Genomic DNA, 27,030 nt, shown 5'->3' with positions numbered 1-27,030 from the left:
CAACCACAACCCACATTGGAGTCAGATTTTAAAAGTGAACTGAAGCTGCAGGTTGTGTTTTCGTTTTTCAGTATTTACCGCTTGTCTGTTGTTATAAGCTCTGTGATTGGATGTTTCTTGCCGAAATGCACCATGGGAGTCTAGTCTACCTGAGCCTGATACTGCATTTACAAGTAGGCTAACTTGGACTGATGATTGAACAATGCGAGTCGTTACGTTGTCTATGGGAAAAACTTGCAACTCTATTACCTCTAATCTAAACCTAATTAACCGATCATCCAATACGATTACCAATAGCCATCTCAAGGTTTCCCATTCCTAAAACCAACCTACAAGTCTGATGAGCCAAGTACAGCTCCCCGTTCTGCCCATTAATTTCACATGAGCAAGCTGAAGTGTGTGAACACCTACAGTTCCTGAAGGCATCATCGTCGCAGAGGAGCGCACCGCCGCTCTGCGCTCTGATTGGACGTTAGAGGCGGTGGGCGGGTCCGCCAGCGGAGTGCGGAGACAATAGACAGCGGCTCCGAGGCGACTGAGCGGCGGACAGTCTGTGACGGACAGCGGCGGTGTGGACGGCGGAGGTCCCTGCCGAGGTGTCAGTGTCAGGCTCGGTGTTTCTCTGCACCGCTGAGGATTAAACCAACAACACACTTCAAAGATCTGCGACGTCTCCTCAGCTCGTTCAAGACTCAGGTGTTGTCTGGATGGACTGATATTGCATGCAGCGCATTTTCAAAGGTAAGATCAGGCTGGTGTTTTATTCCAGCTAAACCAATTAACTGCTAATTAAAATCTGGTTTATGTGTCCAGATGTGTTTTTATACATTTCCCCTCAGATTGTGTTTGAATTGTGTATTTTCTTGTGTATTTGTGATGCTGTGTTGCAAAGCATCACGCTAGTCTACTGTTGTGTTTAAAGCCATGAGGCTTTACACTGTTAATTATCCTCATTCAAACTCATGTTTGTTTTTTTAATTGCAGCTGTAAATCATTTTAAATTCTCACACACAATAAAAAAAAAAGTTGCACCATGTGACTTGACTGAGCAGAACAATAGAGCTGCTTTGAAGCTATTGTGTCCCAGCTACACATATATAACCCGTCAATCTCTATTTCTGTTATTGGCATTTGTAATTATATTGATCACACGTTTCTGCATTTGAACACATTTTGCACAAACACCCTCATGTGCACACACACTCCTGCACTGCCTGACTTCACATGTGCAGCAGTTGTAATGGATGTAAAGCAGGCTTTGTGTCTGCAGAGCTGATTCACACTTCATGTCTTTGTGTTGCAGTTTGTGGCTCTGAGGCTGTAAACATTGTTACTGGCAATGACCTCAGCTCAGATACAGGATGATCAGTTATAGATACTTGAATTCAGCCTTCATTTTTTTTATTAATGTGAATACATACATCATGTGGGAAATGGCACAAAAAAGGCATCTGGAGTCTCAAATTGATCTGCAGAGCTCCTACTATCAGCTGTTTGGAGCTGAAGCGATTAGTCGATTTATTGATTTGTCATTGACAGAAAAGTAATTGGTATAATCAGTTTGTTGTTTCGGTCATTTCTCAAGCATTGACTGAATTTTGTGTAAACTGAATACGTTTCCGTTTTGGAGCCACCAATAGCAGATTCTCTCATTTGAGAAGCTGAAACTAAAGAATATTCAGAGTATTTTTTAAATTTTTTTTTTAAAAACGGCTGCAGCAATTAGTTGCTTTACAGAAAAATAATCAATAACCATATTGATTATCTGTTAGTAGTTTCTAGTAATTTTTTTTAAGGTAAAAATTGTGGAAAGATTGCCAAAAATGATCTGGTTTCAGTTTTGTAAATGAAAAGATTGTGTTTTTCATCGTCATGTTCACTATTAACTGAAAATCTGTCGCTTTTGGACATTTGTTTGGAAAAAATGAGACATTTGAAGACGTCACTTGACGACCAACAAATGGTGGCGTCTTCATTTTGCCTGTTTTGTCCAATGAACAGTTGAAACCCCAAAGACTTTCATTTTACTGTCAAAAAGCAGAAAGTTTTCTGATTTGAGCTTCTTAAATGAGATGATTTGATGGTTTTAATTGTTGCAATTCACTGTAAACTGAATATCTTTGGGTTTTGGACATTTATCTTGCGTCGCCTTCAGCTCTGGGAATTTTTGATGGGTGTTTTTTTCACTATTTTCTCACACAATTAGTTGATTAATCAACAAAACAATCAGCAGTTCCAGCAACAATGAAAATAAGTTGCAGCCCTGTTTATTTGGGACATACAGCCTTGTCTTCTAGTATGATATCAGTAGCCATGAGTCAGCCGGGGACGGTGTTTTCTAACAGCTAATGAGACTCACATTAGATTCTTAACGTATCTGATGAAATATGGCAGCGACAGTTTCACATGGCAGAACTGAGAAGCCTGTTTTGTGTGTTTCTGTCAGAAATTTAGGAGCTAGTGCTTCAAAATTAAGTGTTTCAAGAGGCACATTTGCGAACAAAAGACATTTGAAGACATCACTTTTGGTTCTGAGAAGTTTGTGTTTGCTTTTTTTTTTTTTTTTGAGAGTAAGATTAATTGATTCATCAGTGGATTAATGGATGGTGAAAATAGTCATTAGTCACAGCCCTACAGCTGACCAAACCAAGATGTCTGTCTGGTTTTCTGGCTGCACTGATGCTCATGTAAACACAGCAGACAGAGGAAAGAGAGTGCCAGAAGAAGAAAGAGGGGCAGAGATTAAAGCAGACAAAAGGGAGTAACGTTACCAACTGTAGTCTGGGGTTCACAGCAGCAGAAATGGGTTGCCATTACAGCAGTGGCCCAGTGATTTGCCGCTGAGCGTGCGGGCACAAAGCCCCAGTGTTTGAAGATGCTGTAGGCCGAGCCAGTTAAAGCAAGCCCGCTTTGATGTGCTCCACAGCTCCATGAGCTCTGTGGGAGCCGACCACTGGGCCCCGCCGGAGGACCGAGACTCGGGCCGCCGCACAGGGAGACAGGTCCATACACGCACATGCAGTGTGAGTGTGAAGGCCTGAGCTTTTACTTCTACAAACATTTTAGGAGGAAAGAGCTGCTTGTGGGGCAGAAATAATCTGTGTTTCTCTATGGGCACTGTCAGAATAACATTTCACAGCACATGTTAGCTCACTGGCTCTGACGTGAATAGGTAAGAATGACAAAGGATGGAGTTAACAGGCCCACAAAGACTGGTGCAGGCGAGGAAGCCTGTCCACTTTCCAGCCACTGGACTGGTTTCTGTTTGATTGGACCGGTAAAGATGGTTTGATTCAGCTTGTGACCGTTTGTGCTGCAGATAGATTACAGTGAAACACCCCCCCGCGCCCCCCCCCCCCCCTTCCCGCTCTGATGATGGAGGCCGAGAGTTCACTGAGTTCAGCAGGCTCTGCTGGCACACACCAACTGCTAACTGATGACCGACAAAACCAAATGACATTTCAGTTCATTACCACTACAGTGAAACTAGGAGCCATTTTATAGCAGTGTCTGTTTATGTTTTTCAAATATGTGAATGTCCTTGTAAAATTCAGCAGCATTTTGTTTGTGCATGATTACGTGATACGCGAAGATAAGAGCAGAGGGGAAGCCCAGGGTTGCAGTTATTTTCATTATCAGCTATTCTTCTGAGTATTGTTCTATTAATCATTCGTCTAAAAAAAAATATTGAGAACATGCTCATAAACTCACAAGCTCCCAGAGACAAAGGTCATATCTTAAAATGTGTTGTTGTTTTTTTTATTGTTTGAGCTTTATTCTGACCAGCCAACAGTGCTAAACCCAAGATATTCAGCTTCAATTGAATATGACAAAGAAAAGCATAAAATCCTCACATTCAAGAAGCTGAAACTACAGACTGTTTGGCATCACGGTGAAACGTTAATCGTTTAATAGTTGCTAATTATTTTTCTGTCGAAGGACTAATCGTTTCAGCTCTAGTGAAGCCTAAAATATTCCATTGTGTTTTACAATGCTGTTTGTTTCTATTTAAGCACAATACAAACTCCACTGTCCTGGCAGGTCAACAGTTCAGGTAATTAAACAACCTGCCAGACTGGCACAACTCAGAATCCAGTCCTGTTGAATCGCTGACTTTGACTTGCCTCTAATTTTATACTGGAGCAACATTAACTACCGATTAATTTCATTTTCAATTTATTGTAGAAGAAAATATTACAGAATATCTTTGCTTTTCTGTTGGAAATGATGCAGCACGGTGTTAGGATTGCTTCTTCAGCTCAGACTCTGATGGGATGTGAGCAGAGGAGATGACAGGTCTTCATTTTAATACCGAGCTGCTGATCCTCCACCTAATAACAGAGTGAGACATGCACAGTCAGAGTTTGGAAGTCGAACAGCTCTGATTTCCTTCATCTTCTCGTCATGTTGTGGACTCGCATCCAGTCCATCCTACTCTGCTGGTTTCAGACAGCGTTGTGCCGGAGGATGCAGATGTTGCAGGATGGCGTGAGCTACATTTATACTCATCCAGCCACACTTAACAATGCATGAATGGCTTCACAGGCATTAGTCTATTCTACCAGTAAGCTGTTTGGCTTGTTAGCTCTGGACCTTTTTATGTTTGCATTAACACAGAAAGTCTTTCTAAGTCAAGGCTAAGGGTATCAAGGGTATCAGTTTTTGCCTCTGATAAAGATACAACAAATGAACAAGTCAAAACATGGATTGTGAATGTTGCTGAGAATATTATCACCCTCACTGAGGACTTTATGTTGTCACTACTCAGTTTGCTTGTTTGTGTGTTAGCAGGATATCTCAAAAAAATATGTTTCTATATTTAATAAAAGTTGTGAGAAGGTCAGGCTATTTGCCAAAGCTAAGTGATAAGTCAATATTGTGAGACATTTTTCTGTCTATCCCATCATTGTCTTAATTAGTAGGTGTCTATCATTCAGAGAGACTACAGGTTTTCAGGTATTTGGTCGTAAAGCTAAATACTGGACGTTGCGTTATGATCAGTGTCGCCCGAATACGTGTACCAGATCTTAAGGCAGTCCATCCAATAGTTTTTAAAACATGTCAGTAAAAAACACAGATGTTCAACTCATGGTGGCACTAAAGGAAGTCAGGGGATAAGCGTTCATCCTCTGAAGATCGTAGATGTCTGTACTGAATTTCATGACAATCCATTGAGTAGTTGTTAAGAGTTCAGTCTGGACCCAGTGGTGGAGCCATTGCCTAAAAACATGCTCTACAGTCCAAATATTGTAACAGGTATAAACAAAATACAACTAGTTAAAAATTTAAATAGCTCCTCTCTTTTTTTTTTTTTTTTTTTTTTTTTTTTTTTTTTTTTTTTATGTTCTATTGCATAAATTATTCTTTAAGTCTAATTTAACAAGATAAAAGTTTACCTAGTATTTCTTCTCTCCTCTTTCTGGAACCTTCGGAGCTCTAAAGACTTTTGTTGGGAGCCAAATACGGCTTAAGATGGGAGCACTTGTTAAGTATTTTTCAGTTGGGTGACATTGATTTAACATTACAAATGATTAATTGGGTGCTGATGTTTTACAAGTCGATGTTGGCCTGAACACAAATGAGGTGGCAGAAGCAGTTTTTTTTTTTTTCCTGCACCGTTAAGTGTGTGTGTGTGTGTGTGTGTGTGTGTGTGTGTGTGTGTGTGTGTGTGTGTGTGTGTGTGTGTGTGGTTTCATGTTTGCCAAGCAACACAGAGAGCGTTACTCAGCACTTTTGTCGGGTTTGTCATGTTTATTACCAGTCGCCTGTAGTGTTAATATGTGGTATACGTGTTCAGGTGTCCACTGATGTTTTGGCAGCTTCTCTGTTGCTTTGTGTGATTGTTTGGTCCAGCGAACAGCAGAGAGTCTGTGGATCTGAGGGAACAGGAGCATGTATTGGCAGCATATCAGCGGTGATCTGGTGCCATGAATAGACTGATGAACATGTTGTATGATCTTAAAATCTGTCCTAAAACTAACTGGTGTTAACTGCAGGGGCTTTAGAACAGGAACAGTCTGATCTGTGTTCTTTGTTCCAGTTAAAGCTCTTGCAGCATTATTCTGCACAAGCTGCAATTGATTTGCTGCCTTTCTGGAGATACCTGAGAGCATTGCATTGCGGTACTTTAAATAAAAGCTTGCACTGGCTTTTCTGTGAAGGGAAGAGAGAAATGTACTGACCTTTTTCGTTCTGTTCAATTTCTGTGGCTCGAAAATAAGACCAGTCAGTCACATACATTTCTTGCCAACTATTTATTTATTTATATATATTTTTTTGTTGTTGTCTTTTTCTGAATCCCATAACTTTGCTTGTGAGTTGTACTATACATGTATTGTACAATAGTACTATTAAAAAGTGTTTCATTCAATTTAAAACAGTTTGAGTTTATGTTCACAGGTTTTCAACACGGTAAATATCTGTGTATGTGTGGGTAAAGGAAAGTGTCAGTATTCCAGTGTTTATAAAGAAACACATTGACGGGATGTTCTGAGCCTTAGTAATGTCAAAACAACATTGATCATGCAACATGGAAAAGAGGAAATATTAATGGATTGTGCCACTGCTATTACTTTTGTCTCACTTTGGACTTTCAGTTCCCATAATGCTTTGCGGATTTGGAACAGGAATTATAATGGAATAGATTCAGTGACACTGAGAGCCACACCTTGAGCCCCAGTGTTTGTTTGTTTTTTTTAACCTTTATTTGTTTATACAGTGGCAAACTGGCCACCATTTAAAAATGTAATGATTCTCAGGCAAGTTCTGCAGTTATAAGGAGTGTCTTTTTATGATTTCTAAGCTGATTTATGGATGTTCATTCATGATGGACATCAGAGATAATGATATCATCTGGAAGTGTAAATCACACTGAATCTAAAAATGTGTGTGTCAGATTTGACTGATTTGACTATGCATCAGGAGGAAGGAGATGCCTTTTACAAGGCCAGTGAAGAGGGCTCAGACAGGATCATCAGCTATATAGAATTTGGAGTCATCAGCATAGTGGTGAAAATCAGTAGCAAATGATGACCCTTTTGTAGTAAAAAAATAATGTCTGAGAAGTAGCGGACCCAGAGTTGAGCAGTGTGGTACTCCATGTGGAAAGGTACACAGAACAGCTCTACTTGAGGATTACTAACTTTTTACCCTCTAGGGTTTCCAGTCTCTGTGAGTGTATGCATATGTGTAAGGCTTTATAGTTGGGAAAGAGAAACTGAGTGTGAAATTTAGCATGAAATGGTTTCTATCACATGCATACAAGATTACAATGGTTGAGTCAGTGTAACATACAGTAGACTGAGGAGCAAGGGAACAAGAAACGAACCTTGTGGTACTCCACATGGGAAGTTCCTTTTTTCTTGACACAAGGAGCCGCACTTTGATCGAGGGAACGGTGCTACCTGTTATAGCCTGACCAGTACAGGACAAAATTAGGCAGTCATTTTATTTTCAAATACGCATAACATAATACATACTAAGTGGACCATTTTACAGCATAAAAATCAAGTGTTTAGACAATCCATAAGAAGCGTGTAGTACAAGGAGCAGTTGACAACATTAAGTAAATTAGCCAGTCGTCATGGCAGACACGACAACTTGCCGCTGTTGCTGCCTGAGGATGGATAAATGGTCATTAACACTTTGTGAGCTTGTCGCCTCTGTGCTAGCGCTGCTTCCCATCAGCAGGTATTCCCACAGTTAGACTGTACCTTCACCTCCACTCCTGTGTGGTGTAATAGGTAGGTAACATTAGCAGGGAGGTACAGAAGTGGAGAAGAGCAGCAATGGCGCAAGGCAGATTGGCTGCATTCCAGCTGTGCTTTGATTACACATGAGCGTTTCACTGAGAAGAAAGACAGCAGGGCGGTCTCATCGCACTTATCCGGGAGGCAAACGGGGCTTGGCGCTCCTTGAGGCCCTCTGGGGAACAGGCATGGCACCGATACCCAGAGAAGGAGCACTGGGGTTGCTGGGAGCTTCAGCGAATATAAGATGCTTCTAATTAGTGCTGGTTGTGACTTCTTTCATCTCCAGGCTCTTTGACATGACGGCAGTGTGAGAGCACATATGAGCGTATACTTATGCTCAGGAGAGAAGTGTGACACTATGCATACTCCATGCATACATGTCAAGGTTTTCATGGTTAAGTGAAGCCAAGAATAAAACAAGGCAACAGTAAATACAGTGTTCAGCCTTCAGTCAGTCATTCAACAAAAGCTGTCTTACAAGAGAAAATATTAATAAATGTAAGTTTCCATTTGAGACAAACAGCTGGTGGCGCTACTTCTCCAATCAGATGCCATTAAACTTTCCAGAGGATGAAGGTGCAATGAGATGGGAACACGATTAAAAAACGCACTTTATGATTAATTAGCTTGGCAACGATGTCAGCAGGATTACGCAAAAAGTACAGCACCGAACTTGGTGAAGGGATGGGGCGTGGGCCAGGGAAGAACCGAGAAAAGTTTGATGCGCAATCCAGTTAAAGAGGACATGAGAGATTGATATTTTCGTCATTTGCTCAGCAAATAATGTTTGGAACTTTGAAAATTAGACATATTAATGGTTGTTCAATTTATAAAATATATGTACATACGAAGTAAATCATATATGTATATACAGTATGTCCTCTATATATATATATAAAAATGACATGCATTACTGTTAGAAATTGAAACAATACCATATATTGACATATAGGTCTAGCTAATAGAAACATGTATTTTAGTATATCTGTTTATATTATAGGTTTATATCATAGACATACAGTATGTTACATAAATGTAATTACTGACTTTTCAGACCCTTGTAGTCTTAATAGACTGTGTTTCAGTCACCATTTCATACTTGTTCTGTTGTCTGACAGCAGAAATAGAAATACATAATAAACTAGAACAGCTTATTGGGAATTCAACTGTATTAAAATTCTGTTTATGTGAGCACAGAGAGTAGGAGAGAAGCAAATGGATAAAGGGCTGGAAGCAGATGACACTAGGCTGAATGTACTGACATGATCCAGCCAATTGCCAGCATTTCCCAAATTAAAATACACAAAACAGGTGTATGGAATCACACTTACTGTTTATCAGAAGATTTTCAAAGCTTCAAATGTAGCACAATGCCTTGTTACAGTTTGTGCTACATGCATGGGGACATGGAAGTTGTGTGAAAATGAGGTTTAAATCAATCTGTTCCTTTTTTTTTTTTTTTTTAGAAGAGTATTGTTATGAGCTCTACATGTGACACATGAACAAAAAAACAAGTCACAAAGTGCAGCTCTCCAACCTGTCAGTGTTATTTGAAAATGCTGAATTCAGAGACGAGATGCCTCAGTCTGGTTTTCATTTTTCAAAGCCCATTTTCATTTATTGTGTTGGTAATGTGGACACTTTTGACTGTGATGCGCGGCCGTGCAGAAAAACTGGAAAGAACAGTTTATTAAAAATCTAATCACAAAACAAAAATATAAAAAGAAGAGACTGTTTGTTCATCTGTGAACAGCAGGTACTTTTTCTCACTGGCTTTCTCATCCAGTGTGTTTTATTGACCTTGTCAAGGGGATGCTGAGTGGACCGGTGATAGACAGCCACTTGGCTCCTTTGGGTTCAGCTGACTCCTCATTTTTATCTGCTTTTGTACTTTTCTGCTCAGCACATACTGTTTGTGTCCTGAGCCGTTTTCATCCACCACTGTCACTGCATGAAAGCCCGGTTTTCTTTGAGTTTCAGCTATTTGTAAATGTATTTTCAGTATGTTCAAATTTCCTAATGAGGTTTTAAAGCGATGTATTGATCCGAATGTTTTGATCCAGAGGTTTCAGTCTTTGGTTGATTGGTGGTTACAAGAACTTGTCGAGCAGCTGCTTTGTCAGAAGAGCGACTAGTGTATCTGGATCGAATTTTTGATGAATGATCGCAGTCAGCATTAACCTCAGTGACAGTGTGTTTCCTGTATTGCTTCACAATAAAAACCACCCTGTGCTTCACCAGCCTCAATGCTTTTAATGTGAAGCAGCAGTAAGACATTTTCTGTTTAGATTAACCGCAACTTAGTACAATTTGTTGTATCGCCAACATACTCGAAGGCGTGCTCAACTGCACAAGATGACAAGATGTAATCGTAGTCAGCGAACATGTAAAAATACCTGCAAAGAGGCAGGAGCACATTGGCAGTTATAAAGCATCAAACGAACTTTAGTAATCCTGTTATTTGGCTCTATACTATTATATAATCAGGGCCAGGGATGCTCTTTTTGATTTTTATTCTTCTCATTTTTATTTTTCTTGTTGCAAAGTTGGCAGTCTCTGTGCTTTTAATGTGAAGCAGCATGAGAAGGAAATATTTAGTTGGCAATAACTTAATCCATACAGTGTGAATGTAAACACATTCAGTGGTCATTATAGATAAAAGTGCAAACAGATAATGATTTAATTTCAAGAAATCCCAAGGACTGGAGCTTTTAAAATGATAATCATGTGTTACATTTCAAAAGTAGAAGTACAGAGGTTTAGAAAACGCTGCCGAACTCATTACTTGAAAATTGTAGACTGAGGATACTGTATATCAGCTGATATTAGCTTATTGTAGATGTGTCATATTGGTGTATCTGTCAGTGCAAAAAACTAATTTTGAGGTAATCTGATAACAGCATCACTTTTACATATGTTGTCAACCAGTGAAAAGTAAAAATAATAAAGTAAAAATGTTTTCAGCTGCAAAATTTCGGTTTTATATCAGTCACGAAAAAGTATCACAAACGGAGAACGTTAAGATGTCAAAATCTACTAGCACCAGTTATTCACAGATATTTTGAAAACACTGACAAACATTTCCTGTAGCTGCTTCACAATAAAAGCCACCCCGTGTTTCCCCAGCCTTAATGCTTTTTATGTGCAAACCATAAACGGTTTGATTTGAAGAAAATCATGGGTATCATAGCTTTAAACAATAATGACAAATAAAACTAAAGTACACAAGTTTAGAAAACATCAACAGACACTTTCCTGTGAAAACTACAAAAGAGATTGATAAACCAACTGAAATATCAGTATCAGCCTTAAGTATCTGTATACACGTAATTAGTGAATGAAAATACAATGAATGGCCACAAAAGGAATCAAAAGCAAGGTCTGATTTCATAAAGATCTTAAATGTAATTATTGTATTAATTAATTTTTTTTTTGGATTTATGAGTAACACAAAGGGCAGATTTACTGTGACTGCACTTCTTTCTAGTGGAACATACTGTATATTTTGTTTGGTGTCACTGGTTTCACACGTCTTTCTTGAGTTTTGTGTACACATTTTCCCATCATGCACACCCACACTGCAGACAGGAGCCGTCTCCGAGGCGGGCACAGATGGATCCGATGCATGAGACAGGATGTGGCTAGCATCCTGTCTCATTCCACACTTTCTCATCCCTGTTAACGAGAGATGGTACAATTCTGCTGCGCCATCAGGGCTGCAAAGCCTCTCCAGACAGTCGGAGATGTCAGCTGCCGTGGGTGATGAGTGATGGACGAGTGTTGTTTGGCTTCTTTTTGGTAGCAGGGGGAGAAGGAAGGTGAGACAGATTTGCTGAGAATGGGAGGCAGCAGGCACGACAGAGTAGAAACACATCAAGTCAGAAGGAGGATCATTAATCGGGAGGATCGTTAATCAGCTGCGGACGATCAGATCCACAAATAGCAATACTTTCCTCCTCCTCACATCCAGTTAAACGCTCTGATGATATGTCACTGACTTAGCTTCACTCACACCTTCAGGAGGGGCAGGTTTGAGTCTTCTAGGTCTGCAGCTAATTATTTTCCTTGTTTACCAGTTTTTAGATTAATCGCTCAATTGTTTACAGTCAACAAAACATCAAAAATGGTGAAAAAATGCTTCTCACAATTTTCCCAGAGATACTGAATCTGAGAATGTCAATCAATAGACTAATAGTCTCCATTCTCTTTGATTTGCATGTCTTTGAGCTGTTGCCGCACAGAGTCCAGGCTGTTGCTGTGCAGCCGCTTGTGGAGGACGTTACCTAACTTATAATAATGATACCGTCTACAGCAAGAAAAAGTATTCAAGATCTTTTAAAACCTTCCAAGTCGTCTTTTTGAGGGAACTAAATTCACTGCTTTTTAAGACCTTTCAATACCTGCAGAAACCCCGATTGCTAAAATCTGTTTGTGACATTAACTCATTATTTTATAGCAGTTCATGTATTTATTTGTTTTAATTTTGTTATTATTATTATTATTATTATTATTATTATTATTATCATATGTTTAAGACTAAAATAAATATCAATATTCGAGCCCAGGTACAACCTAACAGAGCTACTAGCGTGGCTGTAGACTCCAGTTCTTGTAGGGAAGACTGGTTGCCCCAGAAAAAAACCAACACGAGCCACACCTTTTCCCTGTCTTTGTCCTGGAGCCCTGCACATACAAAACAAAGCTTATATAACAGCTCATTTGGCCTGGACTCACAACATTCCCATTTACCATTCCTATATGTTTATGTACAATAACAATAGGTGTGCTTTCTATAGAGTGGGAGTGGAGTGGGAAGGGGGACGTGGGTGGATACTGTTCCACATCGTGAACCTTGCTTTCCTTCCTGCTCTACAGGAACATCTGTCTCCAGACCAGCCCTCGACCCCGGCCCCTCCCGTCCTGCCACAAGAATGAACTCCTCAACCCATGGCTCCCGTGCCTCTATCGACATCCTGGAGGAGCTCCAGCTGATCGCGGCACAGAACCTGGAAAAGCTGGACATCAACAAATACTATGAGGTCGTCCGGGAACTGGGCAAGGGCACCTACGGGAAAGTTGACCTGGTCATCCACAAAATCAGAGGTAATAACTAGTGCTGCAACTAACGATTGTATTTCCCTTAATCTGCTGATTATTTTTTCAATCAGTGGATTATTTATTTAGCAGTAACCCAAGTTAACATATTCCAATTTTGACCAATATTGAATAATATGATCAATGATCAAAAACCGAAAAATGTGGAGTTTACATCAGAGAAAATCAGGAACCTAGCAAATATGCACAGGCTGGAAAAAGTCAGTTAATTCAAATTAATTTTCTGTCAATCAATAAATCCACTAATCATTTCAGAGCACTGATTGGTTTCTAGGTGCCCTGACAAGTAATGATCCTGCCATGTATGGTAGATGTCAGCAGGGACCCAACAACAAATTGTTGCCCCAGGGTCCCGAGGAGTTTAATCTGGCCATGTTTAAAGTCATCGACCTGTTGCTTAAAATTTCAAAATAATACATGTGTATTTTTACATTATGAATCCAAGACTTTGACTTGTAATGTCCGTTATTTCTATTTTACTTGAAGTAAATGATCTGATTTCTTGGGGTTTTGATATTTTAATCCAAAAGATGGGGAAAGGAAAGCACAGGAGCCAACAACGGTGAGCCCATCTTTCTTTGGATGGAGCGGGACACAATTTGTTTCAAACACCACTTGCGGGTGAAAACGATTCCCCCAGACTCAGGTTGCACTTGGAGAAAATGGGATGTTGTTCACTTTTGTGGCCCTGCTTTGAACTTCAGAGTGACGAGGTGGAGTCGTTTTACATAACAGTCATTCAGAGTGCGGCTTTAAAACGCTTCCATTTCACAGCAACAGCAGCATCTACTGAGAGAATCACAAATAATGGTGGTTTGTTTTCTCTTTCCATTGCTCAAACATATAATCAGCGCACAGGTAAAGCGCTCATATTCAGCTCTGAAGTGTTTACTTTTAGAAATTAATCCTGAAAGCCAAATCTGAGGTAGTGTGCAATGCCTTTTCATGAGGTGATGCATCACAGATCGGGATCCAGACGGCCTAAATTCACTATTTAACAAACACACATTGTGTTCAACCTTTTGACATTAAAAGCCAAAATGTTGACCATCTGCTCGGAGCCTCTTAATAATCTCTTTTATGGAGCACAAAGCCTTTTTAGAGTGGCTGCACTCTATGATTGTGACCTTTTCTGGCCACTAAAATGTGCAGTTGAGGGATGTATGAGAAAGCACGTGTACCTGCTGTTTCATGATGTGCCGGTGTGTCACCGACATCTTTTCAGAAGCATCAGAGGACCAGTGTGGCTTTAACCGTCTGCCCTCAAATTTCTAATGCAGCTCCGTGTAAATGTCAAGTTAACCGTGGAAATAAATGGGCTGAAGGCAAAGTCATTTCCACCCTTTTGAATCATAATTGTGTGCAAATGCATTTTAGCGAAGCAGGAAACTCTGGGCTAAATCAGAATGATGGTAACTGTTAAGTAATGGCCAGAGGCGCCTTATTGACACGCTTAATATTTCTTTTTGGAAAGAAGTAGGTATGTCCTACTGCTTAACAAAACCTTTTAATATTGATTATCTGCTAATCAAATCCAGTTCAATATGTTTTATTTTTTCCTTCATATCACAGCTGCACAGAATAAAGAGGCTACAGAAACGTGTCATGAAAATACAGTAGTAGTATGCCAGTAAGCTGCTGAACAGCTCTGCTCTAAATAGATTCTGCATGGTTTCCTGTAGTAAGAAGCTGGAACCAGAAAATGTTTTACTTTTTTATTATCTTGCTTAAGAAAAACCATCTGAAAGCACTAATTGATTATCATAATAGCTTCAGATTATTTTTACATTGATCTACCAAATCTTCTCAGGTTGCAAATTTCTTTGTTTTGTCCAAAGTCCAAAGTCTTAACATATTCAGTTTTGCTCTGGTGGTGCGGTGTTGATTTCAAATACTACAACACACTAAACAAAATATTACAGGAAAACTTAAAAAAATCCGGAGAATCAGCCGGTTTTCTTTTCTTCTTCTGCGGTTTCATTGTCTGTCATTCTAACCTGAACATCTTCAGGTCATGTCATCCTGGGCTCTGGGAAGTTGTAATGGGTATTTTTCTTACACGTTTGGTTGTAAACAGCTGCCTGCTTAAAACCTCTGTCATTGTTTTGAAATGTTTTGGCTCCATATTCACCATAATGTGAACCATCTTTTTGTCCATTTTGTTTACCGTGTTTAAACAGTTGACTGAACAAAATATGCTGTTTTTTTAAAAGTTTTATTTAATTTTAGTTTCTGCCCCAGGACACTCACAGTTGTAGCTTCACAAAAATCAGCTGAGTTTCCCTGAACAGATGGTGTTTATTTCTGCATTTTAGCCAGCAGGTTAACTTAACAAAGCAACTAATATTCCATGTAAACATGAAACTACTGTAGCGCAAGGGACACAAGCCGCTATTTGTTGGCTTCTGTGTGAATCAGATGTGTTTGCAGCAAGTTGCCTGGCCAGGAATGTACTTATTTACTCAGTGTCTGTGCTGCAGTCCAGCTTCACTCGTCGTCAGACTTGTTTACACACGTTTTGGCAGTTCACACATTAATGTTGCTGCCTGTGCATGGAGTCAAAGTCCGATACTTCATGTTTCATTAGTTACTCTTATGAAATAAAGTTTCTAGGAGGCCTGAGGAGTAGCTTCATTTAGTGGGTGTTGTAACCAGTCCAATGTGTACACTGCAAACCGGAACTGCTAATACCAAATTCAGCTACTTTTAATGGTGCCAGTTTGCCACAGCTAACTCACTGAATTCATGCCAACATTTACAAGATTATAACATCATACATCTCTGAAAGTATTTTGGTGATTGTAGGAAGAAACATAGAGCATGATAGAAGTAAGAAAGAACATTTTTGGATGTCCCGTCAACATGGGGGAAACTCTTCTTGTATTGTGTCTTTAAGAACAAACCCTGAGCCCCCTCTCGACCTTTCCCTAAAGAGGCTGCGCGCTGTAAAAATGCACGCAGCACTTTGCAGAGCTGATCCGGTGGTATTGGAGAAGTGTCCCCTCTCATCTCTGCTGACACACTGACTGTTGGTGCAGGGAGAGGCAGACGTGGCAGCTCTCCAGGTTTATTGTCTGGGGTATTTCTTGCGGCTTTCAGATTAGTCCTGGTAATTTCTCTTCACTCTTGTTCTGGGCACCAAGTGGCCGCTGAGGGGGAGATGAGGCGAGTCGAGCCTCCGAACCATGTCCTCACAAATTGCCTTTCTGTGTTCCCTCCAGATGACTAAAAGTGTTTTTGTGCATCCTCTTCATTATTATATAAAGTGAAATGATTTACTTCAGGGTAGAATGTGACTCATGTCTTGTCTTTGGCTTTCTAATCTTATTACTGGCTCTATATGAGGACATGCTTGCAGCTGTAAACATCACTTTACTGCAAAATCCCTGCCATGAAAGCAGATCAACATCCTGGTCACTCTGTGGGAACATGACTTGTCTGGCAGATTTTAAATACTCACAATATAAATGTACTGGTGAAAAAACCATCAGGATTTAATTCAGTGACGTCGGAGAGCTTAATTATTCATGAAATTTGAAATGATTTTAATTAAGTTTCTTGCATGCAGTTAGGCGGCTGTGAAATAAGTCCCCAAACACTTTAATAGGGTGGAAAAGAACAAGAAGTGAGGAAAGAGATTGGAAGTTATGTAACTGTTCTCTGCCCTCGTTTTTCAGGCACAAAAATGGCCCTGAAGTTTTTGAGGAAGAAGACCACCAAGCTGAAGAGCTTCCTGCGAGAGTACAGCATCTCCCTCTACCTGTCACCCTGTCCGTTCATCATCAACATGTATGGCATCGCCTTCGAAACGGACGAGTACTACATCTTCGCTCAGGAGTACGCTCTGGCCGGAGACTTGTTTGACATCATCCCTCCACAGGTGAGATGAGCTGAGACACAGATCTGTAGAAGAGTCTGGGTTGTAAGCATATAGTACACAAGACACCATTAGGGCCGAGGTTATACTGGGAGAGAAGTGGTTCGTAAGACGCATTGTCCAACCACGAACAAGGAGCCAATTGTGACGTCCCTCAAATGAATACATGAAACAAACAGAAATGTCAGCTCATGATCTTCTAATTACAGCATCTTGTTGCACATTCTCTTATGCAACGGTTAAATGTCATCCAACTGGAGAATTTGAACCAACTCTGAATCTATGCAGCCATCGGTTCTGATGGAGTTCACACTGCGGTGGCACCTCGCTTGTAAACCTGCATATAACACTGTAATATGTGTAAAGGATTTCACTGTTTATGTGATTTTGCAGAGGCTTCGGATAAAGATGGCATTAACATATTGCTTCAGCCTCCACAGCATTGATGTCAAAGTGCTTTGAAAGACAAACTCAATGATTTCTATTATTGCAATCAGAAGGAATAAATCATTTAATAATATTACAGAAACCTCATATCTTAGGTCTTAAGTCAAGATAGGAGGAGTATAATAAAATAAATAAATAAATTTGGTATGACAGAAGCAAATTTTATCTAACTTTAGGAATCCTTTAGGAATCTTATGTTACTTCATCCTATCTTATCTCAGGTTAGGAAATCCTAAATACTCAATCCAACATCGGTAATAAACTTTTATATCTGTTACTTAAGTTTAAATTTTGTCACCAGTTCGAGAGGATCTCCTGGACTTTTCCAAGCACTTACAAGGTGAAACACATTACAATGTTAAACATGAGTTTACAAGTGAAGCAGTAATGATGGCTTGTCTGTCACCCACAACCCAGACACATATACACTTTAAAAAGATGAGCTGCGAACTACTGTTACGTTACATTTCCATACATATTTCTGTAAATATTATATACTCTTTCCTTTATTTTACATTGGAATAGGTAGAGTTCATTTTAACAAAATGATTATCTCTGAATCCCCCAAATATCGGAAAGTATTTTTCAACTCATTTCCAGAGAAGCGACAGATGCATATGCCATGTCCCTGTGGATTACACATTGGCATCCAGTGCTGTTTACTGCTGTTATTTTTTGTGCCTGACATTTAGTTGTCAGCTCTGTGGAGAGTCATCACTCCTGGTGCCAAAACACAAAAATCCACTCAACTTTTACTGTGAAGAATCACTAACATAAAAGAGCAGTGAAGGACTGAGTAGGCTTTTTGACCTGGCTCCTTATGTTATGACTGATCAGGTGTTTTGGGAATGAGAGAGTGTAAGGATCTGTTCATTTTGAGCAAAACTTAACGCTGAATTCAGTTCATTTGAATCAAATCCTTGCGACCAGAGGATTCAGTTTTAAAATCAAAGTACTTCCACATGTGACTTTTGCTATTGATCGACCACACAAATCCAAAATACGCCAGATGAAGCTATAATCTGAACTAATATCAGTTCATACACACTAACACTTTACTTTAACTTAACCAAATTTTCATTCATAAGCAGCATACCAACATATTGATAATGGTTTTGAAAACTGTAATGCAGCAGTAAACAGGGTCATTTCTTTAGTTAAAGTTCTTAAGGTGTTTAAAAACACCTTAATAACCATTCATCTGCTTACTACTACATTAAAGTCTTATAAACCATTTATTACATGTTTATATACTGCTTATAAATGCTAAATAGGGCGACTTGAGGTCAACTCTTACCAGACACTCTTATGTGTTTTAATGTGCTTTGTTGTCATTTCTTTATCAAGTTAGCTACTGTTGCTAGTTTGTTAGCTAGGTTCAGCTACCATAATAAGACAAACCCACTTATAAAACACTGCTCTGTAGCTACTAGTGGCCAAAGACTCCACAGGGCACCTTTTTAAAGAGTGGCTTCTCAGACAGGCTTTTTCCACAACCTGTAATGTATCATGGCACTACAGGACCACACTCTCATCCCACTCAGCACCCCACCTTACAAAATCTAGTGTGGAGCTGCTCTTTAACTCAGTGGCGTCCTGTGTGTCCACCATCACTGTTGTGCTCTCTGTTCAGGTGGGACTCCCTGAGACGGTGGCTAAGCGCTGTGTGCACCAGGTGGCCATCGCCCTGGATTACCTGCACTGTAAGAAGCTGGTCCACAGGGACATAAAGCCCGAGAACATCCTCATCTTTGACAAAGAGTGCAGAAAGGTCAAGCTGTCGGACTTTGGCATGACACGGCGTGCCGGCTCTCCGGTGAAGCGCGTGAGCGGTACAATCCCGTACACGGCGCCCGAGCTGTGCGACACCTCGCGGCATGAGGGCTTCTGTGTGGACTACAGCACGGATGTGTGGGCGTTTGGTGTGTTGCTCTTTTGCATGCTGACAGGAAACTTCCCCTGGGAGAAGGCCATGCCGAACGACGCCTTCTATGAGGAGTTTGTCCGCTGGCAGCGTCGCCGGACGGGCACGGTGCCTTCACAGTGGCGCCGCTTCACCGACGAAGCTCTGCGGATGTTTCGCCGGCTCCTCTCCATCGAGCAGGAGCGTCGCTGCTCCGTCAAAGAAGTCTTCAGCTACTACAACCAGTGCTGGATGTTGGACACGGAGAACGGGAACAGCAGCGGTGGAGGTTTGGCGAACAGCGCTCCTCCTCTGGACATCAGCTCGTCGTCGTCTGAAGAAGACGTGTTGGTGGACAGACTGAAGCAACAGAGCCTGTCACCTGCCTGTGTGGTGGCGAAAGGGAGCATCATGATGGACACCAACTACTCCTCCATGTCCACTAACAGCTCGCCGTCCTCCACCGGCAGCTACGAGCGGGTCAACAGAGAAAACAACGAGAGGGGACGCATCCTGGTGACCACACCCATCGAGATCTGTGTGTAGAGGCCGCTGATGCTGCTTTACAGGCTACCTGCTCACACGTGAGGCTGGTGTGAGCTGAGGAGGAAGATTTCTCCGAGTATGAGAAACAGGAGAAAGGTAGATGAGGGAAGTGTGCCGACAGGTGTTTGGCGTCGGGGAAACTATCAACAGTCTGACATAAGTTGTAGCTTCACTGCGGATTTAATCATTTCTGATGAAGACGAACTCTGAGGAAATGAGCAGTGAGACAATCACACGCTGTAGCCTCCTGTATGTGGTCTATACTTCAGTTACTGAACCAGTACAAGACACGAATTTCTGCAGACACCTGTAAAGAAAAAAAAAAACTGAAGGGAGAGCAACAAAAACAAACAACATAATCCATAAGCAATATGTTCAGATGTTCTGGAACAACCCAATCACTGCAAAAATAATCTGAAGAAGAAGAGAAGGATGTGATTGGCTTTCAGTCAGATGATTTGTGCATAAAAGACTGATGGTACTATTGTGTGTTTATTGTAGTGTACCATTTTCATGTTTGGTAGATATGTTTTTTGTGAAGTGTGTGTTTTCTTATTTTTATTTGGACTTAAATTATTTATTTATGTCAGATGCATATATTTATGATTTGTTTTATTGAGTGGCAGAAATCTGAACCCTGCTTTTTTATTTTCTCTCTGAGAAATAGAATTAAAATTAATGAAAATTTGAATTGCTTAAAAAAACAAAACAAAAAAAACAAACAGTAGAAGCAGGCCATTTTGGCTTTCACACAGCTACATTTTTCTTTGAACTATTTGTCATCATGTTGTTGTTGTGGTCTCTCATAAAAGTAGATGTATGTAGACTGTTTTTCTCTCCCAAAATGTCCCCCCTTCATGTTTGAACCCACTGTACAGTAGCAATCAACAATACAAGTGGCTGAAAACACCTCGTGGTCAGCAGCAAGTGTTATTATTAGGTATCGTATTATTTTTCTAACCAGTCCTCCCATTAAACTGGGACCATAACTGAATACTGCTGCAGCACAGTTATCAAACACTTTTCTAACCATTTGTAAGGTGGTGCATTAACTAAAAAGTAAATTTCCTTTGTGATCACGTACAGCCAACTACTTGCATACCAAAAATAATCCTAATTTTTCTAGTTGCATGGTTAATAAAGAACATGGAAATTGTAGGCTACCTTTCATTGAGCAGTTACCTAATTATCTAAGAAGTGATAAATTTGGACTTCTTTCTGAAAAATAGGCAATATCCTGGAAAGGTCCTTAACATTAAACAGGCTATGTTGACTGAATTGTGACTGAATAAAATATGAATTCTGTAAATGGGGATATCTAACATTTTTCTGCCCCCTTAACCTTTTATTCCAGTTTTTGCCGTATTATTCATTGGAAAGCTAATGTGAGATGGGACGGACGAATGTAGAAAACACAAAAGTCTTTTGGATTTTGGGGATTAAAATGTTTAAGAAATCTCAGTCTCCTTTTGTGTTTTTCAGAAGTATTGCATGAATATTAATGTGGTGAAAATTTGTTGAAATAAATACCCTGAGGAAAATAAAAGGAAAAGTGGCCTCTGTTCTTTGTTTTGTTTTTTTTTTTAATGAAAGGAATAATTTAATATTTTGGGAATAGGCCAATCTGCTTTCTTGCAGAGAGTTAGAAGATACCACTCTCTGGACAGTAAATATGAAGCTACAATTAGCAGCCCGTTAGCTTACATAAGCTTAGCTTAGCAGAAAGTCTGAAAATAGGGAAACACTAGCTTACATAATAACAACATAATTCTCTCTGATAAGCTAATGTTAAGCTAACGGGCTGCTAGCTGTAGCATAATGTGTAGATCTGAGAGTGGTATCAATGTCATGTAACCAGCAATGTGAGATGCTGAAAACAAAGTCAATCTAATAATATAAAGTTTTATCATATTTCAAGAGAAACTACGGTAAATTCAAAATATGAAAAATGTGGTCTATGAATTGCAGCAAAGGACGCTTAAACATCTGTGCCATGAAAGGATTACTGAACAGGCTTACCAGGCACAGGCCCAGGTGGTCAGGGGGCCCCTGATGTTCACCTGCAAAATATCACAAAGAGCGACACAAAACAACCACATGCCAAATGATGCAACACTACCACGACCACGACCACGTGTAGAGTCCCTTTGTGCTTTAGTACAAAGAGATGAAAAATTTTTTAAAACAGACACCAAACAACTACAAAGAGATGCACAACGATCACAGAGAAGCAAAGTTACCAAAATGGCCACAAAGAAACACAAAACAAGCACAAAGAGATTAAACAGACGTAAAATGGCTAGAGATGCAAAACAGCTAAAGAGATGCAATGATGCAAAAACCACACACTGCCAGAGATGCAAAATGTCCACAAAGAGACGCAAAACAAATACTATGCAAAAGGACAACAGATGCAAAATGTCCACCAAGAGACGCAAACGGTCGTCAGAAGACACACAAAATGACTGCAAAGAGATTGAAAACGACCACAAAGATGCAAAATGTCCTCAAAAAGGCACAGAGAAATCCCAGAGATACAAAACAACCACAAAACAGTCGCAAACAACAAAACTGCATGGTTTGTGGTCATTTTGTGTCATATTCCAGCCCGCCAATCTGTGGACTAACGAATTGACTGCAAAGGGCTCACACTGTGCAGGCTATAGGACACACCGTGTATCCTAGTGTGTAAGCAAGTAATGGGTTACAGGTAAATATCTAAGCACTAAAAACCAAACCAAACTGACTTGACGAAGGAGCTTCTGAAAGGTTGTGACGTTGGAGTCTAGTGAGATGTGAAGAGCTAAATTATAGTACAAATATGATAATTACGGTGCACCTGGCAAAACTGCATCTAAGCCTCAGTAAAGAAAGTGAATAAGTGCAATTTCCAAAACGTTGTACTACTCTTTTCAGAATGGGAAAAAAACTGTCTCTCATTGTGGAAAATAATGTTAGCATCATGTAATGTGTTCCTACAGACAGATGGAAATCTCTCCTCGTGTTTTATTTAACGTGCTGTGTGGACTGTGCTGTTTTAGAGTCTCCGACAGCAGATGAAACACTGCAGGAAATAATGTTGTGTGTATTTATTCCACCGGGACGTCACCCTCCTCAAACCTTTCCCTCAGTTCATCAACAATGAAAAAAGGAAATAATCAGAAATGGGGCTGGACTCTGATCTGTGAAATAACTCGATGCCAGCTTCTCATTTCATTTGATCAAGCTTCAGATTTAAAGTCAAGAGATCAACTCGTATCAAGATGAAGAGCGGTTTTTATCAAACACAATAAAAACAGATGAAAATCCAAACCATTTCATGCATTTTCATGCATTTCAAGCTGCATGTTAGTCACATGATTATGCCCCAATAAACTCACAATGCCCCACAAGGCTGGAAAACCACAGAGGCATGTTTCTGGCTATAACAAGCAGCGTCTGCCTCCAAAACCTTGCTGGAAGCTGAATTACATAACTCCCATGTAACACACTCCCACCCAGGTAGGACTGAATCTGATTTAATGTTGCATTGAAAAAAAAAATCCATACATCAAGAGAAGATGTGCAAAAACCTTCTTTTTATGCAGCAGAACAAAAATTTAAATTGACTGCAGATGTGTGCATTACAAAGCGTTTTTACAGACTGATAAGAAAGAGAAGGGCGAAATTAATCTTCACAATGTCAGTCCGACATAAAAAAAAAAGAAGCTCAGTCCGCCTGGATAAAGAGGAACCAAGAAGAAAAAAACAGCCAAGTGCAGCTGAGCTGGAGAGAAAATCATCAAGTAACCCTGCATGTTCAGCATAGCAATTACAGCTGAGCGCTGCACTGACTGATCTCAGTGTCTCTCCCACCACCATGTTTACACATTCACCACCAGCAGAGAGGGAGAGGGGAGAGTTTGGTACTTAGAAGACTTTTATCAAAGCACTACGTGCTGTGTAAGATATAAGACACGAGGACACACTAGCTGACCTCTCGTTTTGCTTTGCTTTTAGTAAAACACATTCAGGTGTGTGAATACCTTTTGAAGTCAGAGCTGAAAAGCACGTCATCACATGGATCATGCGTTAGCCACGCTAGCAGCAAAATTAGTCGGTCGGTCAAGTCCACCATTTTGGTCCAGACTGAGCCAAACAATTATTCGATGGATTTCCATTAAATTTGATACAGACATTTGTGGTTCCCAAGGGGACGTCTTTTCTTCCAGCGCCACCATGAGGTTGACATTTGTGGATTTTTGGTAATAACTGGATGGATTACCATGAAATGTGGTACATTTACGTTATGCCCCCCGCCTGCAAAACTAACAACATTCCCATCAGCCTCAGCAGCAGCCACTTTGACCACAAGTCAATCAAAGTGAAATAGAAATCCTAAAATGTAGCTTTACAATAACAGAAGTACAGAAGTTTGCTAACATTAGCCACAAGCTTCTTGCACCACACCAAGACAGTATCAAAATAAATAAATCCCTGAGTGTAATGAACTGACTTGAGTTTGTTTAATTTACGTATGAATTTAACTTTTTTTTCATTTAAAAGATACATAGAGTCACTTTAAACAAGTTTACAAAACTGATATTTGTATCCTGGTTTCACAGCTACAGCTTTCACCAAACATGCAATCACACAAGAATAGAATCCTTTTTTAAGTTAAGTCCCTTGTGGACATGTTAGTGAGAGCATCCGAGGCCGGCTGAAGAATGTAAAGATGGAAAAGAACAAAACATGCATGTTCCCTAGAGAAACAGTGGCTCAGAGGAGAGTATTTGGGTTTTAAAATATCTAACTTGCAGCACTTTGAGCTTCAACAGACAGACTGCGATCTGATTTTGTGCTTAGATGATTTATACCGACGCAACATGAGCCACTAAATCATGATGATCCACACAAGCTTACAAACATCTTACACAATTTGATCTACAGCATGTACTAAATGTTCCCCGCTCGCTGACGGTTCTTTCTGCAGTGTATGTTCTTGCTGATGATTTTCAATATGACGCAACAAGACACAGCTCAGAGAGGAAAACTGCAAGTTTTTTTGCATGTTTGACCTCGTGTCAGTTTCAGCAGCAGCAGCAGCGTTTTGCCCTGAACCTCCTGCAGAAGCAGCAGAGCTGTGCTACAGAGATAGTGAGGAGGATTGTGATCGGAAGAGCCTGTCAGTCCTAAACACAGAGATAAGCCTGCAGCCTGAGCGAGGGTTGGGGGAGGTAAAGAACTGAGCAGAAAGAAGATAAGTAAAATGGCGAGGGAAGAATAATAAAAAGGGAAAAGAGCTATAAAAGAGGAGAACACAGTGAACTGGAGAAGGCTTCAGGTGCAGCTACAGGCTGGAATGGCGTTAAAGCAGCATGTGTCCATTTCAGCTACAAAAATAAAATGTCATTGAGTGTATCAACAGAACAGAGAGTCGACAGCCGAGCTAGCAGCTTGTTGGACTGAGGCACCATCGTAGTTTGTTCCACCGCAGAGCTGCTGATCAATCACTGCTCTCTGTTGTTGTGCTGTTGTGTTTATGCTTTTTATCCAGACATCCAATGCTTTTATTAATTTACTTATATCCTCTTAATTATGTCTGTGTTTTTATTTGATTGTAATCATCAAACAATCCCATAACTTAATCTCTCTGTACAGCACTTCAGTGAAGGTTGGTTGTTTTTTAATGGATAAATAAATTGATTTGACTTAATTTAGCATGCCAAATACTGGACATCATACAGTGCATCCGGAAAGTATTCACACCCCTTCACTTTCCCCACATTTTGTTATGTTACAGCCTTATTCCAAAATGGATTAAATTGCTTTTTTTTCTCATCAATCTACACACAATACCCCATAATGACAAAGTGAAAAAGGTTTTTTTTTTTAGAAATTCTTAAAAATTTATTAAAAATAAAGAACTGAAATATCGCATGTACGTAAGTATTCACACCCTTTACTCAGTACTTTGATGAGGCAGCAATTACAGCCTCAAGTCTTCTTGGGTATGAAGCTACAAGCTTGGCACACCTTGTATTTGGAGTATTTCTCCCATTCTTCTCTGCAGATCCTCTCACGCCCTGTCAGGTTAGATGGGGAGTGTCGCTTCACAGCTATTTTCAGGTCTTTGCAGAGATGTTCAATCGGATTCAAGTCTGGGCTCTGGCTGGGCCACTCAAGGACTTGTTTCGCAGCCACTCCTTCGTTGTCTTGGCTGTGAGCTTAGGGTCGTTGTCCTGTTGGAAGGTAAACCTTCACCCCAGTCTGAGGTCCTGAGCGCTCTGGAGCAGGTTTTCATCAAGGATCTCTCTGTACTTTGATCCGTTCATCTTTCCCTCGATCCGGACTTGTCTCCCAGTTCCTGCTGCTGAAAAACATCCCCACAGCATGATGCTGCCACCACCATGCTTCACTGTAGGGATGCCTGGTTTCCTCCACACGTGACGCTTGGCATTCAGGCCAAAGAGTTCAATCTTGGTTTCATCAGACCAGAGAATCTTGTTTCTCATGGTCTGAGAGTCCTTTAGGTGCCTTCTGGTAAACTCCAAGCGGGCTGTCATGTGCCTTTTACTGAGTAGAGGCTTCCGCCTGGCCACTCTACCATAAAGGCTTGATTGGTGGAGTGCTGCAGAGACGGTTGTCCTTCTGGAAGTTTCTGCCATCTCCACAGAGGAACGCTGGAGCTCTGTCAGAGTGACAATTGGCTTCTTGGTCACCTCCCTGACCGAGGCCCTTCTCCCCCGATTGCTCAGTTTGGCTGGGCAGCCAGCTATAGGAAGAGTCCTGGTGGTTCCAAACTTCTTTCATTTACGAATGATGGAGATCACTGTGCTCTTCAGGACCATCAATGCTGCAGAAATGTTTTTGTACCCTTCCCCAGATCTGTGCCTGTATACAATCCCGTCTCTAAGGTCTACAGACAATTCCTTTGACTTCATGGCTTGGTTTCTGCTCTGACATACACTGTCAACAGTGGGACCTTATATAGACAGGTGTTTGCCTTTCCAGATCATGTCCAATCAATTGAATTTACTACAGGTAGACTCCAATCAAGTTGTAGAAACATCTCAAGGATGATCAGTGGAAAACAGGAAGCACCTGAGCTCACTTTTGAGTGTCATAGCAAAGGGTGGGAATACTTCTGTACATGCAATTTTTCAGTGTTTTATTTTCAATAAATTTGCAAGAATTTCTAAAAAAAACCTTTTTCACTTTGTCATTATGGGGTATTGTGTGTAGATTCAGGAGGAAAAAAAGGAATTTAATCCATTTTGGAATAAGGCTGTAACATAACAAAATGTGGGGAAAGCGAAGGGGTGTGAATACTTTCCGGATGTACTGTATGTCAGTCTGGGCCACAGTGGTGGACCGACCGCCATCCGTACAGCCATGCTCCGAACATGGCT

General features: G+C 40.5%; 1 protein-coding gene and 1 long non-coding RNA gene across 2 annotated transcripts; one reads left to right on the top strand and one right to left on the bottom strand.

The window, feature by feature from the left end:
• The first annotated feature begins 488 nt into the window (after positions 1 to 488).
• LOC111660583 (serine/threonine-protein kinase SBK1-like) lies at positions 489 to 21,201 on the top strand. The gene is made up of 4 exons (XM_023413934.2): positions 489 to 741; positions 12,627 to 12,854; positions 16,544 to 16,746; positions 18,824 to 21,201. The coding sequence occupies exons 1-4, from the start codon at positions 723 to 725 to the stop codon at positions 19,637 to 19,639; spliced, it is 1,266 nt and encodes a 421-aa protein (XP_023269702.1). The 5' UTR covers positions 489 to 722; the 3' UTR covers positions 19,640 to 21,201.
• LOC147818711 (uncharacterized) lies at positions 15,065 to 25,399 on the bottom strand. Its single transcript, XR_015437706.1, has 2 exons — positions 21,659 to 25,399; positions 15,065 to 19,946 (listed from the first exon to the last, which is right to left on the bottom strand). It is a non-coding gene; the product is annotated as an uncharacterized LOC147818711 (long non-coding RNA).
• Positions 25,400 to 27,030: the final 1,631 nt, after the last annotated feature.

Source organism: Seriola lalandi, unplaced genomic scaffold (genome assembly GCF_002814215.2).
Source record: "Seriola lalandi dorsalis isolate HSWRI2012SDOR001 ecotype SW California unplaced genomic scaffold, Sedor1 jcf7180002054519, whole genome shotgun sequence".
In the NCBI taxonomy this organism is placed as follows: Eukaryota; Metazoa; Chordata; class Actinopteri; order Carangiformes; family Carangidae; genus Seriola; species Seriola lalandi.
This window is presented reverse-complemented; position numbering and strand designations above follow the sequence as displayed.

Coding starts and splice junctions, on each gene's coding strand:
- LOC111660583 (XM_023413934.2), top strand. Junction 12,855..16,543: donor GGTCATCCACAAAATCAGAG/GTAATAACTAGT, acceptor CTCGTTTTTCAG/GCACAAAAATGGCCCTGAAG. Junction 16,747..18,823: donor TTGACATCATCCCTCCACAG/GTGAGATGAGCT, acceptor CTCTCTGTTCAG/GTGGGACTCCCTGAGACGGT.